The 15,096-nt window shown below is 42.8% G+C and overlaps 1 protein-coding gene across 1 annotated transcript in view; it reads left to right on the top strand.

Annotated features, from left to right (window-relative positions):
• Positions 1 to 15,096, top strand: part of igf2r (insulin-like growth factor 2 receptor) — a 114,981-nt gene that overhangs the window by 15,187 nt on the left and 84,698 nt on the right. Inside the window, 7 exon segments of the mRNA XM_055639440.1 lie at positions 2,754 to 2,875; positions 5,723 to 5,821; positions 7,090 to 7,219; positions 8,158 to 8,275; positions 10,524 to 10,638; positions 12,650 to 12,809; positions 13,696 to 13,888. Coding sequence (XP_055495415.1) covers positions 2,754 to 2,875; positions 5,723 to 5,821; positions 7,090 to 7,219; positions 8,158 to 8,275; positions 10,524 to 10,638; positions 12,650 to 12,809; positions 13,696 to 13,888 — 937 coding nt within the window.

Here is a 15,096-nt window from a genome sequence, read left to right as displayed (position 1 = left end):
CAAGCAAGGAAGAATTGCTGTAGAACTAAGGGTTGCATGGATTGCCCATTTGAAGGTTTTAGGATTTAGATATAGTTTAAAGATGCAATGTGGAAACGGATCCTTCATTCAGCCCATTGAGTTCACACCGACCATCATTCACCTTTTCATACTACCCTCGGCTTCTATGTTTTATCCCCTTTCTTTGACGTGGTCATGGACACGTGAAAAGCTAATTCACCTTTGTCCCTGGGATAGCAGGGGGGTTCCATGCAAACTCCCCCGATACAGATAGCATATGACGGCCCTTGTCAGGATCGAACCCGGGGCTGGGCTGGAGTTGCTGATCCTCCGTGCTCTGGGGTACTGTGAGGCAGCTTCTCTATCAGCTGTGCCATTGGGCTACCATTTGGAAGAGTGCGTTCTTCATGCACTATATTTTTCATGAAAACATGGAGTTTGGATTTATGGAGACTCCTTGCAATGTTGGGGGAGGTGGAAGTAAGAGTTTAGAAGAATAGAATTTGAGTTGGCAAAATTGTATAATGCCTCAAATTGCATACCTTTGTACTAAAATGTTTATGTACAAAGCAAGAATAATACGTGCTTATCATGGCTTTCATAATGGCCAGGCATCTCAAATCCATTGAACTACAATTGGACACCGACAGCTTATTTCCCTCTTTACAGGTTTCTGAACAATCCTTCCATCAGCTAGGGTACTGTCTAATTCACCTCTACCCCATTGTGGACTTTGTCTATGGAACTGATGTGCTACATTGCTGAGAACTATGTCCTGCATTGTGTATCTCCAATCTCCTGGCATCTGCTGTTGATTCTCTCCTTAATTGCTTTTTATTGATCTGATTCATTTATTTGTGTCGCCTGCAATGATTTTCATTTCTGCATTAAAAACATTGCATTGCATTGTTGAAATACATTTTCAATCAAATTAATGTATGGTCATTGAGTTGCATTGCATGGGAAGAAGGCCCTTTGGGTCAACTCATCCATGCTGACCCAGTGACCTATCTACGCTAATCCCATATGCCCGCATTTGGTCCATATCCCTACAAACCTTTCCTATCCACATATCTGTCCAAGTGTCTTTTTAATACTGTTAAACTACCTCAACTACCTCTTCTGACAGTTTGTTCCATATACTCACCACAATAGACAATAGGTGCTTTGGCCCTTCGAGCCAGCACCGCCATTCAATGTAATCATGGCTGATCAATGTGATCATGGCTGACACTTGGACAGATATGTGGATAGGAAAGGTTTGTAGGGATATGGACCAAATGCAGGCATATGGGACTGGCCTAGATAGGTCACTGGGTCAGCATGGATGAGTTGGACCAAAGGGCCTTCTCCAATCAGTACCCTGTTCCTGCCTTCTCCCCATATCCTCTGACCGCTATTTTTAAGAGCCCTATCTAGCTCTCTCTTGAAAGCATCCAGAGAACTTCCACTGCCCTCTGCGGCAGAGAATTCCACAGACTCACCACTCTCAATGAGAAAAAGTATTTCCTCGTCTCCGTTCTAAATGGCTTACTCGTTATTCTTAAACTGTGGCCCCTGGTTTTGGACTCCCCAACATCGGGAACATGTTTCCTGCCTCTAGCGTATCCAAACCCTTAACATTCATATATGTTTCAATGAGATTGTCTCTCATCCTTCTAAACTCCAGCGTATACAAGCCCAGCCGCTCCATTCTCGCAGCATATGACAGCCCTGCCGTCCCGGGAATTAACCTTGTAAATCTACGCTGCACTCCCTCAATAGCAAGAATGTCCTTCCTCAAATTAGGGGACCAAAACTGCACACAATACTCTAGGTGTGGTCTCACTAGGGCTCTGTACAACTGCAGAAGGACCTCTTTTCTCTGATTGAACCTTCTGAGTGAGCAGTTAAGCAATGAACTGTAAGGTGTAACTCAACAGAATTGGGGCCTAATTGAGACACCACGTGATTCTGAGAATGCTAATACAGCAGTTCACTTGCACATGGATACCATTTTCACCGTTCATCACTACTTTCCATGTGAGATCAATGAATGGTAATAAAACAAGGATGCGTGCTAGTAGCAACAGAATGGATCTCGGAGAAGAGCAACCCTTTTTCAATCGTTTTACTCCAATCGTTAGGTTATCCACTGAAATTTCACTACTTCCCACACCAACACTACTAATCAGGCTAACATATTCCAGACCATGAAGGGAATTGATGGGTTGAATGCACAGTCATTTACCCAGAGTAGGGGAATCAAGAACCAGAGGGCACTTTTTAAGGTGAAAGGAGCAAGATTGAATAAAAACTTGAGGGGCATCTTTTTTCACTATGTTAAATGGGTATATTAAGCGAGTTGCCAGTTAAAACAGGCACTATAACATCATTTAAAAGATACAAGGACAGGTACATGGTTGAGAGGGATATGGGCCAAATGGTGCTATGCTAGGGTTAGCTTAGATGGGCCATCATGGTTGACATGGGCAAGATGGGCTCAAGAGCCTGGTTTTGTGTTGTGTGGCTCGACGACTCTATCTGAAGTCGCTGAGGGATTTTTTGCAAACACAACCATCCTTGCCGGTCAAGATTTATTTTTACTGGAGTCCCCTTCCCCAGCACTCTCATGTTTGGTTCAGAGCTACTTTGACATATTTTGTACTGAACTAATAGACTGCCTAGGGCGTTGGGCTTTTCAAGTGGCGTGGAATCGCATTCACCCAAAATCAGCACTGAATTAACTTAATGTTTCCATCTCTCATTTGCAGGTGACTTTGTGCTCAAGAGTGGGCTTGTGGATCACTTTGAGTATAACACCACCCAGAAATGTTCAGAACAGTCTGTCCAGACTATCCAAAGCAGCATCGTTTTCATGTGTGGTAAGACCTTGGTGAGTATGTCATTTTCTTTGTCAACTGCAAATAACTGACTCTTATAAAGGAACTTAAATGTCAACCTTTTGAGTAAAAAAGCAAATAACTTTGCTATCTTGGTTTATAATTCAAAAGTGATTTACAGTAGGTGATAAATTTTCTGCTTTTATCTTCAACAACCATTCTGAAATGTAAAGTCCTCTCAGTCAGCAAGGATTGATATTGCAACAATTTGTCAGTTCAAATTTATAGCATACAAAAGATCCGCTTGCTTTGGATGGTTTTACTCAATAGGCACTGGATTGATACTACAAAATTGGCTATAATTGAAATTAAATTGGTAAATCAATCCTTGCTGAGGTGGGGTTAATTTGTCAAGGGAAAATGAATACTCAGCGCTGTTTGTGTTGTACAGCTTTGGGAGAACATGTGTTCACATTGCAATACAGAGCGGATTTAGGGGGAAGAAATAGAGTCTGTATTTAGCTTGAAGAAATTTGATCCTGAAATTTCAATTCAATCCTGCTTTGATGGTATTCCAAGAGTTTGAAAGTAAGATAATGCGAAGTGATGAGATGGAAGATCCTGATGGGCAGATGAGAAGCTTGGAGAGCCTGCTTTACAGATGGATTGCAAGAGTGTAATGACAAGGGCTAGAGAAGTAAGCATTCAGATGCAACACAGTTCAATAAAATCATGACGAATCTATCCCAGAATCCATCATTTATGTGTCGAGCATCAGAAGATGGTCAAGGTTCTCAATTAGTATTTCTCCTCTGTTTTTACCATGGAGAAAAACACATAGGCTAGAAACATTGGGGCAGTTAATGGAGACCAGCATTTAGTGTCTGTCTTGAGGACAGTCTGTATTATGGTCAAGGAGGAACTGCACGTCCTAGAGCATATGAAGGTAGATTAATTTCCCAATCGTGATAGATATATCCAAGGACACTGGGAAGCTAGAGAAGAAATTGTGGGAGCCCTGACTGAAATATATGAATTATTGTTGGACACGGATGAGGTGCCAGATGACTGGAGGATGGCTAATGCTGTTCCTCTGTTTAGAAAGCGCTGCAAGGTAAAGGGCCTGTCCCACTTGGCCGTTATTTGCACCTCACTTACGTGTCATATGTAAGATAGGTTGATGCGTTGTTACGCGCGACGTCGCGTGCAGATCACGCATCAGCATGCCGTCTGGTGCGCGTGATGTCATTAATATACCCTGCGGCGCGCGGTGACACATGGTTATGCACGGTGACGTAACTATGCATCACCACGCAATACACGTGAGAAGTCGGGACGCAGTGTGCGACGCCAATTCGTCACCGTGCGTATATCCAATGCGTCAGCGTGCGTACGTGATACGTCATGCAGGTGGCTCATGAGGATTTTGTTCAGCACAAAATCCTGGAGTGCCACGCGATACCGCGCGCAACCCCACGCCTCTCCATGCGCCAGTCCTACGCTACCTACACGCTACACGTGTGTCACAACTTGTAAAGCTTGTGAACTTTTGACCTGTGAGCCCAACATTGTGGGCGGTAAGTTAATGAAGAGGATTCTGGGGGTTAAGATATATGCGTTTTCGATAAGGATGTGCTTTTGTATGTGGGAGATAGTGCCTTGCGAATTTTATATTTCTTTTTGAAGTAACTAAATCTTGGTTGGTGTTGGAGCATTGGACTGAAGACAGGGCATCCACAACTCAAAAAAAATTTCCTTATATAGAATCCCAAATTTCCTGGAATTTGATGGTATTTCCTGAAATTTTCAAAAATGCTTCCTGCGTGCTATCTTTTTTTTTGTGGGCACACGTTAACAACACAAAGAAGAACAAGGCAAAATAGATCTATGCACCAGCTTTTGTTGTTGTCTTCGTTTTTTCAACCTGTTCTCGTGTCTCAGTCTCTGCACTCACTCCCTCCCTCCACCCCTCCACCCACTATGTTTAAAATCTGCAGCCAGCAGCGCTATATTTAGAACCCATAGCGCTGCAGTTCTTTGTTTAAATTCCCACGCGTTAAACTGACAGCGCTCTGTTTAAACCTTTGAGTGCCAAACTGGCAGTGCTGTGTGTATTACCTTTACGCCCCTGCGCAGGCCGAATGCGGAAATTTCCCAAAATTATTCCATTTCCCTAAAATTACCCGAAGATAACCAGAATTTCCCGAATTACGGGTAATTTCCTTCAAAGTGGAAACACTGGCTGAAGAGCTTGTTTCCATGCTGTGTGAATCTACGAGACTATCTCGAAGCCACTTTTTTTCGCAATATAAAGCGGCATCTGAAAATAATCTAAAAAAATATAATCTGAAAGAGAAAGTTTCAAAAGAAAACCTGTTTGTTTTACTTAACCTTGTTTGTCATGCAGGTTTTAAGTTCACAGCTGTTTGGTATGTCAATTTGCTCAGTCATTTTTAATGTAAAAGTGACAGTATTAAAGAACAAAAACAGTGCTGGAGTAACTCATTGGGTCAGGTGGCATCTCCGGGGGACATGGATGGGTGATGTTTTGGGTCCTCTCTTCAAAGTAATTGTAGTAAAAGAGAGAAAGCTGGAAAAGAGGTGGGGGCATGGTAAGTGATAGGCAGATACAAGTGAGGGGGATTTGATTGGCAGATGGGTGGACAGGCTAAAAGATGAAAAGGAGACAAAAGAGTGTAATGTAAGGAGAGGAGTGAAATGTGAAACCAGAAGAAGTGATATGGATGGAAGGGAACGGGGATGGATAGTGGGAGAAATGGGTAAGGACCTTAATGGGGGAGTGGGGCATGTACCTAAAGGACTAAAGGGAGATTTGGTTATGCAATAGCTTTCCGGAAGGTTAAGATAATTGAGCTTATTGCGTTGCTTCATTTAAACAGGGCACTCCTGAATACGTGGCAACTTCTGAATGTGTGCACTACTTTGAATGGAAGACTTTTGTAAGTTGTAAGAAGAGCACTTTCAACCCTGTAAAAGAGGTATGTCCAGCTGCACTATTTTTGTTGTTTTGGCATGAATGAATGTCATTAGTTCAAATCTCCAAGGGGTCTGTATTTAAGAAAATAACAGCACACATTATGGATATTTGGGAAACGTATTCTTGAGCTTCATGCAAATTCCCCATGAATTCTGCATACTTTCATCTTAACATCAATGTTCTGTTTTATGTTGGTAACATAGGGCAAGTGTTTAATTTGATCTTCACTGTAATATATGACTGGTTTAAAGTTTTGAAAGCTTTAACGGGAATATATTTTGAAAGGAGTTTAAAGTGCATTCAGAAGGATCTGCTGTAGCTCCTGGTATATACCTTGTAGTTCTACCCAGCTGTGCCACTGTGCCATTATTGGCTCCTATCAATGATTGCACTGGATACAGATTTTGTAGAATATTGAAGATACAGTATTAAAAAAGGTGAATTTAAAGAATTCTCACTCCTGTGGATTGTCTGTGTATTTCACTCGTCCACTTCACCGTTAATCGTCTGAACGATGCATTCTGGAAGGAAACCCTGTTGAGTAGCTTAATCCATGAAATTTGCCTTCCCAAAATTTGAGATGGGGAGACCTTTGCCTGGGATATCACGTGCCGTATTACTGCTATTGGATTCAAGGGCTTGTCATTGTTTACAGCTGTTCAAGGAATGATACCACTTCATGTTGTTAATTCATGTTGCTCAGACTTCCATTTTCAGACCCACCCCTGCTTCAAATCTGACCTGAAAGATGTTGGATTTGGGAACTCCATTGAGAGTGGGCTCTTCAACATGGTTGGGGTTAATGGGCATTTGAATGTTTATCAACAACTGATTGGAACTTCCCAAATGTGCTGCGCAAATGCAAGGACTTTTCCCCATTGATATCCCCATCATTAGGTGTTTTGGAGATTGACAGATACTTGATTGCTAAGGGTATCAAGAGTTAAGGGAAGAAGGCAAAAGAATGGGGTTGAGAGGGAAAGATAGATCAGCCATGATTGAATGGTGGAGTAGACTTGATAGGCCAAATGGCCTACTTCTGCTCCTTTGACATATGAACTTGTATTAAAATGCGTGTGTTTTTACGGAAGATGTACACCTCATTTTTTAATTTACATGGGCGAGAGGCTGAAGGGAACATGGAATTATCAGTGTGCATAGTTGTTGGATGAAGTGTTTGAATCAATATTTAATCAGTCGCAGTTGTTTATGTGCGTGTTTGCTCACCAGTCCAGTTGCCATATATTCATTTTGATTTGCATTAAAAAGGTTCCTTGTTATGTGTTTGATGAAGACGGGAAGAAACGTGATTTAAATCCACTAATAAAGAACTCGGGAGCTCATCTGGTTGATTCTCCAGATGACGATGACTTTTATATCAATATTTGCAGAGATATAAGTAAGTTTTCATATCAGATAAATAACTTCCCGATATAGTTTACAAACTTTGTGCAGTTTTATTCCCCGCAGTTTACTTACGGATGCTGTCAGTAAATTATGGTCTTTTGGGAAATTGAAAGCAATTGTGGGGACTAAAATTGTTGCCAAAGATGGAATGCAATCACACATAATGAGGAGAGAACAGTGAATGAGTAACACAAAGGGGAAGTCTGTCTGGCAGGTAATGTTCTTTCCCTCTTTCCCCCACCCCGGCAGCGGCGTCCTCTCTCCGATGTGGTCTGTCCTCGTCCGGCACCCTCATCGACCTCCGCACCATCCTCTCCACTATCGCCCCCGGGTCCCCTCCAGAGGCCGATCTAGGCCCCATCCCTGCGCTCCGTCGACTCGTGGGACTCCAACTCCGGCCCTCTGGTCTCCTTGGGAGGTGTCTGCGTGAAATTAGTTTAACTTAATTTGAATTATATATGGATAGAAACTAATTCAGATATTGAATATAGTACATCTTCTGAAAGGGGCGAGACCTGACAGGGTCAATTCTTTGAATATAGAACATTGAACAAAACAGAACAGGAACATGTCCCGCCCACAACATCAGTGCTGAACACAATGCCAAAATATACTTTCTGTGAAAAGTTTACTATATTGTGGTGGAATGGTTGGTGAGGTTGGTTGAAAGAGGGTGTCAAAGGATATAGGGAGAAGGCAGGAGAATGGGATTGAAAGGGAAAGATAGATCATCCACGATTGAATGGTGCCGTAGACTTGATGGGTTAAATGACCTAATTCTGCTCCTATGACTGGTGAACTTGTCAATTTGTAATGTAAGGGGAGCTGGGCGGGGTAAGTAAATACTGAGTAACCCTAATACCTAGAGCAGTGAGGAATTGTGTATTGATGTTTCCGAAATTTTTATTGATATTCCTGTTTAATTGCTAGATCCTTTGGATGAGGTCTCTGCATGTCAACATGGCAGCAGTGCCTGCTTATTGAAAGGATCGACTGCTTTTGATGTTGGCCACCCAACAGATGCCTTGAAACTGGCTGGCAAAGATAGGTACGCACTACGACTGGAGCTTTCCCCCCCCCCTCTGACACTTGATTGCTTACATTGAAATCCAATTTTAAACCTGAAGGCAAGGAGCTGCAGCTGCTGGTATGATAAGTGCTGGTGTAACTCGGCAGGTCAGGGAGCAATTCTGCAGAACATGAATAGGTGACGTTTCAGGTTGGGACCCTTCTTCAGAAGTTGGAATTTTTTTACTCGAGTGCCTGGGTGGACGTTAATTTCAAACGTAAATTAGCCTCTGTAAATTGCCCGTGTGAATATTTGATCGATGGCCATTGTGGACTCAATGGACCAAAGGGTTTGTTTCCATGCTGCATATCTAAACTAAACACCCAGATGCCAACAGCATATAAAACACTCATTACAACCACTATCTTTCCAAAATAATACAGAAACAGGATAGTTTAGAGATTCAGCATGGTAACTCACCCTTCAGTCTGCGCTCACTATCTGTCACCCATTCACCCATAGGGGCAATTTACAGAGGCCAATTAACCTCCAATCCTGCAAGTCTTTGGCATGTGGGAGGAAACCGGAGCACCCAGAAGAAACCCACAGGGAACATGCAAACTCCACACAGACAACACCCGAGGTCAGGATCGAACCCGGGTTTCTGGTGCTGCGAGGCAGCAGCTCCACCAGCTGTGCCACGGTGCTGTAAACGATTTAAAGTTTCCTTAGCATTTTACTGCAAATGATTAAACATCTGTAAACAAACTCTGTAATCATGTATTGCATCATGTCCGTCTTTGTAAGCCTTTCGTTCAGTGACCTTTGCCTTTCTTCAGTTTCTCGCTGCTTTTTATCTGTCTATTCATCCTGCATATTTACCTATTTTACAGTATATGATGTTTGTGTCTACAGTTCCATTAGTAGCCCCGGTACCCCTTGTTTGTTCTCCTCTCGCCCTCATCTTTGGTGCAACCATTAATTTGTTTGCAATTTATGGGCTTTGCTACTTCCTTAACTCAGGTTTCTGCTCTGTGTAGGGTTGTCATTTTTAGTGAGGTTTGGGGAAATCGGAAGTCTGCATTAAACCAATTGTACATCCAATGAATCACTGAGCTATTCAAACATGAAGTGTTGCAGATCATGTAACAAGGCTGCTGTTAATTGATCTGAACAAGGACAGCAACAGAGTTTGATTTTTGGCATGTTGAAAGAAAAATCTTTCTTATTCCCCTTGCCAGGCATAAAGCAAATAGTAAGGTTACAAGGTGGCCTCATCCATCTATTACAGACTGTCACCCCTGCATGCTCGTATGTTGGATTCTGAACAAAAAGGCATGAGGCACCAAGAATTAACAAAATTAAAGAATAGGGCTACTGCTGCAGATTATGTGTTTCTCATCTTGTCTAAAGGACCTGGCAATTAAACATTAAATTAGATCATTTTAATTTATCATCTCCTCCTTCCTCCTCGCTTTCCTCTGCCGTAGAGTGAAGCCCATTTATCCTGCCTCCCCATCCCCACTACAGTACCCTTCGACCTACATCCTACCCTCTGGCTTTATATTTCACTCCTCTTCTTATCTAAGACCCTTTCCATCTCTGGCCTTTATCCACATATCTGCCAATTAACCCTCCTCATCCGTATGCACCTATCAAATTAGACTTTAGAGATGGCATGGAAACGGGCCCCTCACCCCATAAACTGCCCCGACAAGCGATCACCCCGCACACTAACACTGTCCCATACACAGGGGACCATTTACAATTTTATCAAAAGCATTTAAAGTGTGGGAAGCAATTGGAGCACTCGGAGAAACCCACATGGTCTCAGGGAGAATATACAAACCTCATATAGTCAGCACCCATGGTCTGGATGGTGCCAGGTCTCTGTTGCTGTTAGGCAGCAGCTCCACCCTTATGCCACAATGCCGCCCTAAGGCTTGCTTTGAATTGCCCCCACCTCTTTTCCAGCTTTCTACCCTCACCACTCGACTACAATCAATCTGAAGATGGGTTTTGGCACAAATCATCACTTATCTTTTCCCTCCACAGCTGCTTGACATGCTAAGTTTTTCCAGCACTTTGTGCTTTACTCAAGATTCAAGCATCTGCAGTCCCTTGTGTCTGCGTTTTTTAATCCAAGTTCATTAAAGACAATGGCTTCTATTTGGTCATGAGCCCTGTTATTAAATAATTTTTAAAGTTGTTATAATTACACTTTCTGCAAGTCGACCTCAAAAGGCTTGAGTGACATTTTGGTGATGTTTTTCAATGTATTTTTCAGGCTGGTACTTCATTATTCCAGAAGCTATTCTGGAGCTGAGAAGCCACCAGCGTTTTGTGGAGAACATGAGCCTGCAGTGACCATCACTCTAATCTGTCCTTCTGGAAGAAGAGAGGTTTGTAAATAGTCTCAAACCTTTTGTATCATTAAAACAGAAATTGAGTTTCTTCCAGGGTAGATATGAAGAAGCAGAAGCTGAGACTCTGAGTTAAACAAAAGATCTTCTTCGGAGATTTATCATAGAAATATAGAAAAATAGGTGCAGGAGTAGACCATTTGGCCCTTCGAGTCAACACGGTCAATATAATCATTGCTGATCATCTAAAATCAGTACCCCCTTCCTGCTTTTTCTCAGTATCCCATGATTCCTTTAGCCCCAAGAGCTAAATCTAACTATCTCTTGAAAACATCCAGTGAATTGGCCTTCACTGCCTTCTGTGGCAGAGAATTCCACAGATTCACAACTCTCTGGGTGAAAAAGTTTCTCCTCATCTCAGTCCTAAATGGCCTACCCCTCATTCTTAAACTGTGACCCTTGGTTCTGGACTCCCCCAACATCGGGAACATTTTTCCTATATCTAGCCTGTCCAATCCTTTAAGAATTTTATATGTTTCTATAATATTCCCTCTCATCCTTCTAAATTCCAATGAATACAAGCCCAGTCCACCCATTCATTCATTATATGTCAGTCCCGCCATCCCAGGAATTAACCTGGTGAACCTACACTGCACTCCCTCAATAGCAAGAGTGTCCTTCCTCAAATTAGGAGACCATAACTGCACACAATGCAGGTATGGTCTCACCAGGGCCCTGTACAACTGCTGTAGGATCTCCTTGCTCCTAAACTAAAATCCTCTCACAATGAAAGCCAACTCACCATTAGCTTTCTTCACTGCCTGCTGTACCTGCATGCTTACATTCAGTGACTAATGTACAAGCACACCCAGGTCTTGTTGCACCTCCTCTTTTCCAAATCTGATACCATTCAAATAATAATCTGCCTTCCTGTTCTTGCCACCAAATTGCATAAACCCACATTTATACACATTGTACTGCATCTGCCCACTACTAACCCAACCTATCCAAGTCACCCTGCAGCCTCATAGCATGCTCCTCGCAGCTCACACTGCCACCCAGCTTTGTGTCATCTGCAAACTTGGAGATGTTACATTTAATTCCCTTGCCTAAATCGTTGATATCTTAGTTTAATTTAGTGCTGCAGGATGGAAAGAGGCCTTTTGACCAATGAGCTCACGCTTATCAACCATCACCTGTCCACACTAGCTCTGATATCCCACTTTCACATCCACCCGATACATTAGGAACAATTTACAAAGGCCAAGTATGTGTTCAAGTATTGGGCACCAACAAGATTTAACAGGGGCGCACAATGTTGCAGCTTGTAGAACCGCGGCCTCACATAGCTAAAAAACTAGGTCAATCGTGATCTCAGGTGCTATCTGGAGTTTGCACATTCTCCCTGTGATTGTGTGGATTTTATCTCCTTGTATAATAAGAATTGTGATTAGTACGTGTCAGAGGTTATGGGGAGAAGGCAGGAGAATGGGGTTAGGAGGGAGAGAAAGATCAGCCGTAATTTAATGGCAGAGTAGACTTGATGGGCCTAATGGCCTAATTTTACTCCTATCACATGACCTTATCGCTAACATGAATGGATTTGTGGGTTAATTAGCTGCTAAATTTGGTCCTAGTGTGTAGGGAGTAGTTGTGAAAATGGGATAACATAGAACTAGCGTGAACAGGTGATCGATGGCCGGCATGGATTCGGCCTGCCAATAGGACCAATTTTGCATTCACTCCCTTTATATTAGGAACAATTTCTATGTTATGATGCATTTTTAAACCAAAGTAAACTGGAAGTCATTTTTTATCTCTACACTTTTAAATCATTATAATTAATCATTGATATTAGGACATTGAAGGTATATGTACAAAGTACCGAAAGGGGTAAATGAACAGGTGTTTTTATCACGGCCAATTATGATTTGGTTTTAATTTGGTGTGCATAAATAATTTCACATTGGCAATTAATGAGGAAGTGCTGTAAAATGTAATATTCTCTAAAACTTGATATGCTAACAAAACTTTGCTGTTGCTCTCGCAGGGTACAAGCCCCAAGATGATTGCCAGTGTTAACTGTCGTTATGAAATTGAATGGATGACGGAGTATGCTTGCCCCACAGATTACCTAATAAGCCATACCTGCCAGCTTAACAGTGACCAGCACGACATCTCTATTGACCTGACTCCCCTTACCAAGCCTGGTGAGAAGAGCACTTTTGATAACTGTACAAATATTTTGCATTACAATGAAAAGAAGGGTAATGGAGCCTGAAAACTAATATCCAGGTTCAGGAGCAACTTCGTGCCTACAACCATCAGGCCATTAAACACTACAGCATCCAAATGGGCTCTGAACTGCATTAAATTGGGGGCATTGTTTTTGTCTATGCACTATTATTGTTGTATATCTGAACTTGTTTATTATGGTGTTTACAGAGTACTATGTTTACATATCTGTTGTGTTGCCGCAAGGAAGAATTTCATTGGTCCATTTTGGGACATATGACAATAAAACATTCTTGAGTCTCTTGCCTTTTGACTCTACCTGTGCAACTGGATTAACAGTAGATCAATGGATGTCGGAAGCTGTTAATAAATTATAGAAACATAGGCCAGGTTATTGGTTGTTCTAGAAATAATTTTAAGTGTTGAAGAAACACAAGTACTGATGGTTTCAATCTAGTATCGTTTAGAGGTACAGCATGGAAATATATTCTTCGCCCCCCCGAGTTTACGCCAATCATCTGTTTACACTAGTTCTATGTTATCACACTTTCGCATCCATTCCCTACACATTAGGGATAATTTTAGAGGCCAAATAACCCACATCTTTGGGATGTGGGAGGAAACTAAATCACCCGGAGGAAACCCACGTGATCACAAAGACAAGGTGCAAACTCCATTTGTCCACCTTATAGGTTCTGGCTTGGGCGACTCATATCTTCCCCTTTCTTTATCTTTCCCTTGCACTCCCTGGCCTTCTGTGTTGAAAATAGCAACATATATTGACAACTACTTTGCTGCTTGCTTAAATGAATTAAATTCTGTCGTTTCAAATATTACTCTTCCCATATTTTTATATTTCAGGTCTTGGTTCATACCTTGTTGTCCCTAAGAAGAGGGATGGGGCCACAGACGAATACCTCTATTACCTGAATGTTTGTGGAGCGATCGAGGCTGGAGGCTGCAAAGATGACAAGGGGTTTGTGGCATCATGTCAGGTTAAAAAGACAGGTGATTTCCGAAGGATTGCTGGGCGTTTCAAAAACCAGACGCTCAGGTACGTAATTTGATTTTCAGTTAACATGGCAGCTCGTGCAGATGCAAGGAACTGTAGATGCTGGTTTCCGAAAAAAACGCAAAATGCAGGAGTAACTCAGTTACTAACCTGCTGAATTACTGCAACACTGTCATCTTTTGCTGTAGATCATGATTTAGTTTATCTGTACTGAGGTACAACAAAAAGCTTTTTTGTTGTGTGCTATCCAGTCAGTGGAAAGATTAGCTCAGTTATTATCATCAAGCCGTCCACAATGTACAAATATAGGATAAAGTGAATAACATTTAGTGCAAGATCAAGTCCAATTAAGAATAGTACGAGGGTCTCCAATGAGGTAGATTGTACGACAGACTAATTTCCAATGCTGATCTAAATCGGAGTTCTTGGCATTTGTCATGGTAAAGTTAATAAAGGGAAGCTTCCATATTGATAAAACCATATTGTATTGGGTATTAGAGCACAGTGCTGCAGTACAGGTACACAACCTTTTATCCGACGATCCAAATAACGAAAACCTCCGAATAGCAACATTTTTTCAGTCCTTGAAAAAAGGTCCTTGAAAACGTTCACGGAGGGCGGCCCGCAGAGGTGACAGCGGAACCTCCGGTCGGTCCTCGAAGAAACTAAATCCCCATTCATAAAAGAGAAGGTGAGGGTATATTGCGCGGGAGGGTTAATAATTGACAATATGCTGCTGTCTGCCTGCTAAGTTAAAAAGTTCCTACGGTAGACTCACGATACACAGTGTATCGTGAGTCTTGCGTGGGAACTTTTTAACGCAGTGTGCAGGCAGCAGCAGATTGTCGCTCCCTTCAGTTTCACCCCACCTACACCCCTCTGCTTCCCGGCCATGTGTGTGACCCCTTCCCTCCCCTCTCCAGCTCCCCGCCCATTGCACCGGCGTGGGGGCTTTGCACTGTCTTCACGTCGGCAATGCCAGTCACCGGAGACGTCAGGACCAACGGGCCACCGACCCCCAGGCCCACTGCAAGCACGGAGATCCCAGAGACCCACAGCCAGCAGCAGCCCAGCCCCGTTCCAACTCCAGAGGAAAACTGCAAACTGGCCGGAGACGTCAGGACCACCAGAAGCCGTTCCCCGAGCTGCGCCCCCTCTTCGGGACACCGACCCCCAGGCACACTGCAAGCACGGAGATCCCAGATCAGCAACTCCAGCCCAGCCCCGTTCCAACTCCAGAGGAAAACTGC

Source organism: Leucoraja erinacea, chromosome 8 (genome assembly GCF_028641065.1).
Source record: "Leucoraja erinacea ecotype New England chromosome 8, Leri_hhj_1, whole genome shotgun sequence".
Classification (NCBI taxonomy): domain Eukaryota; kingdom Metazoa; phylum Chordata; class Chondrichthyes; order Rajiformes; family Rajidae; genus Leucoraja; species Leucoraja erinaceus.
The sequence above is the reverse complement of the archived record's forward strand: the minus strand, read 5'-3'. Positions and strand labels throughout refer to the sequence as shown.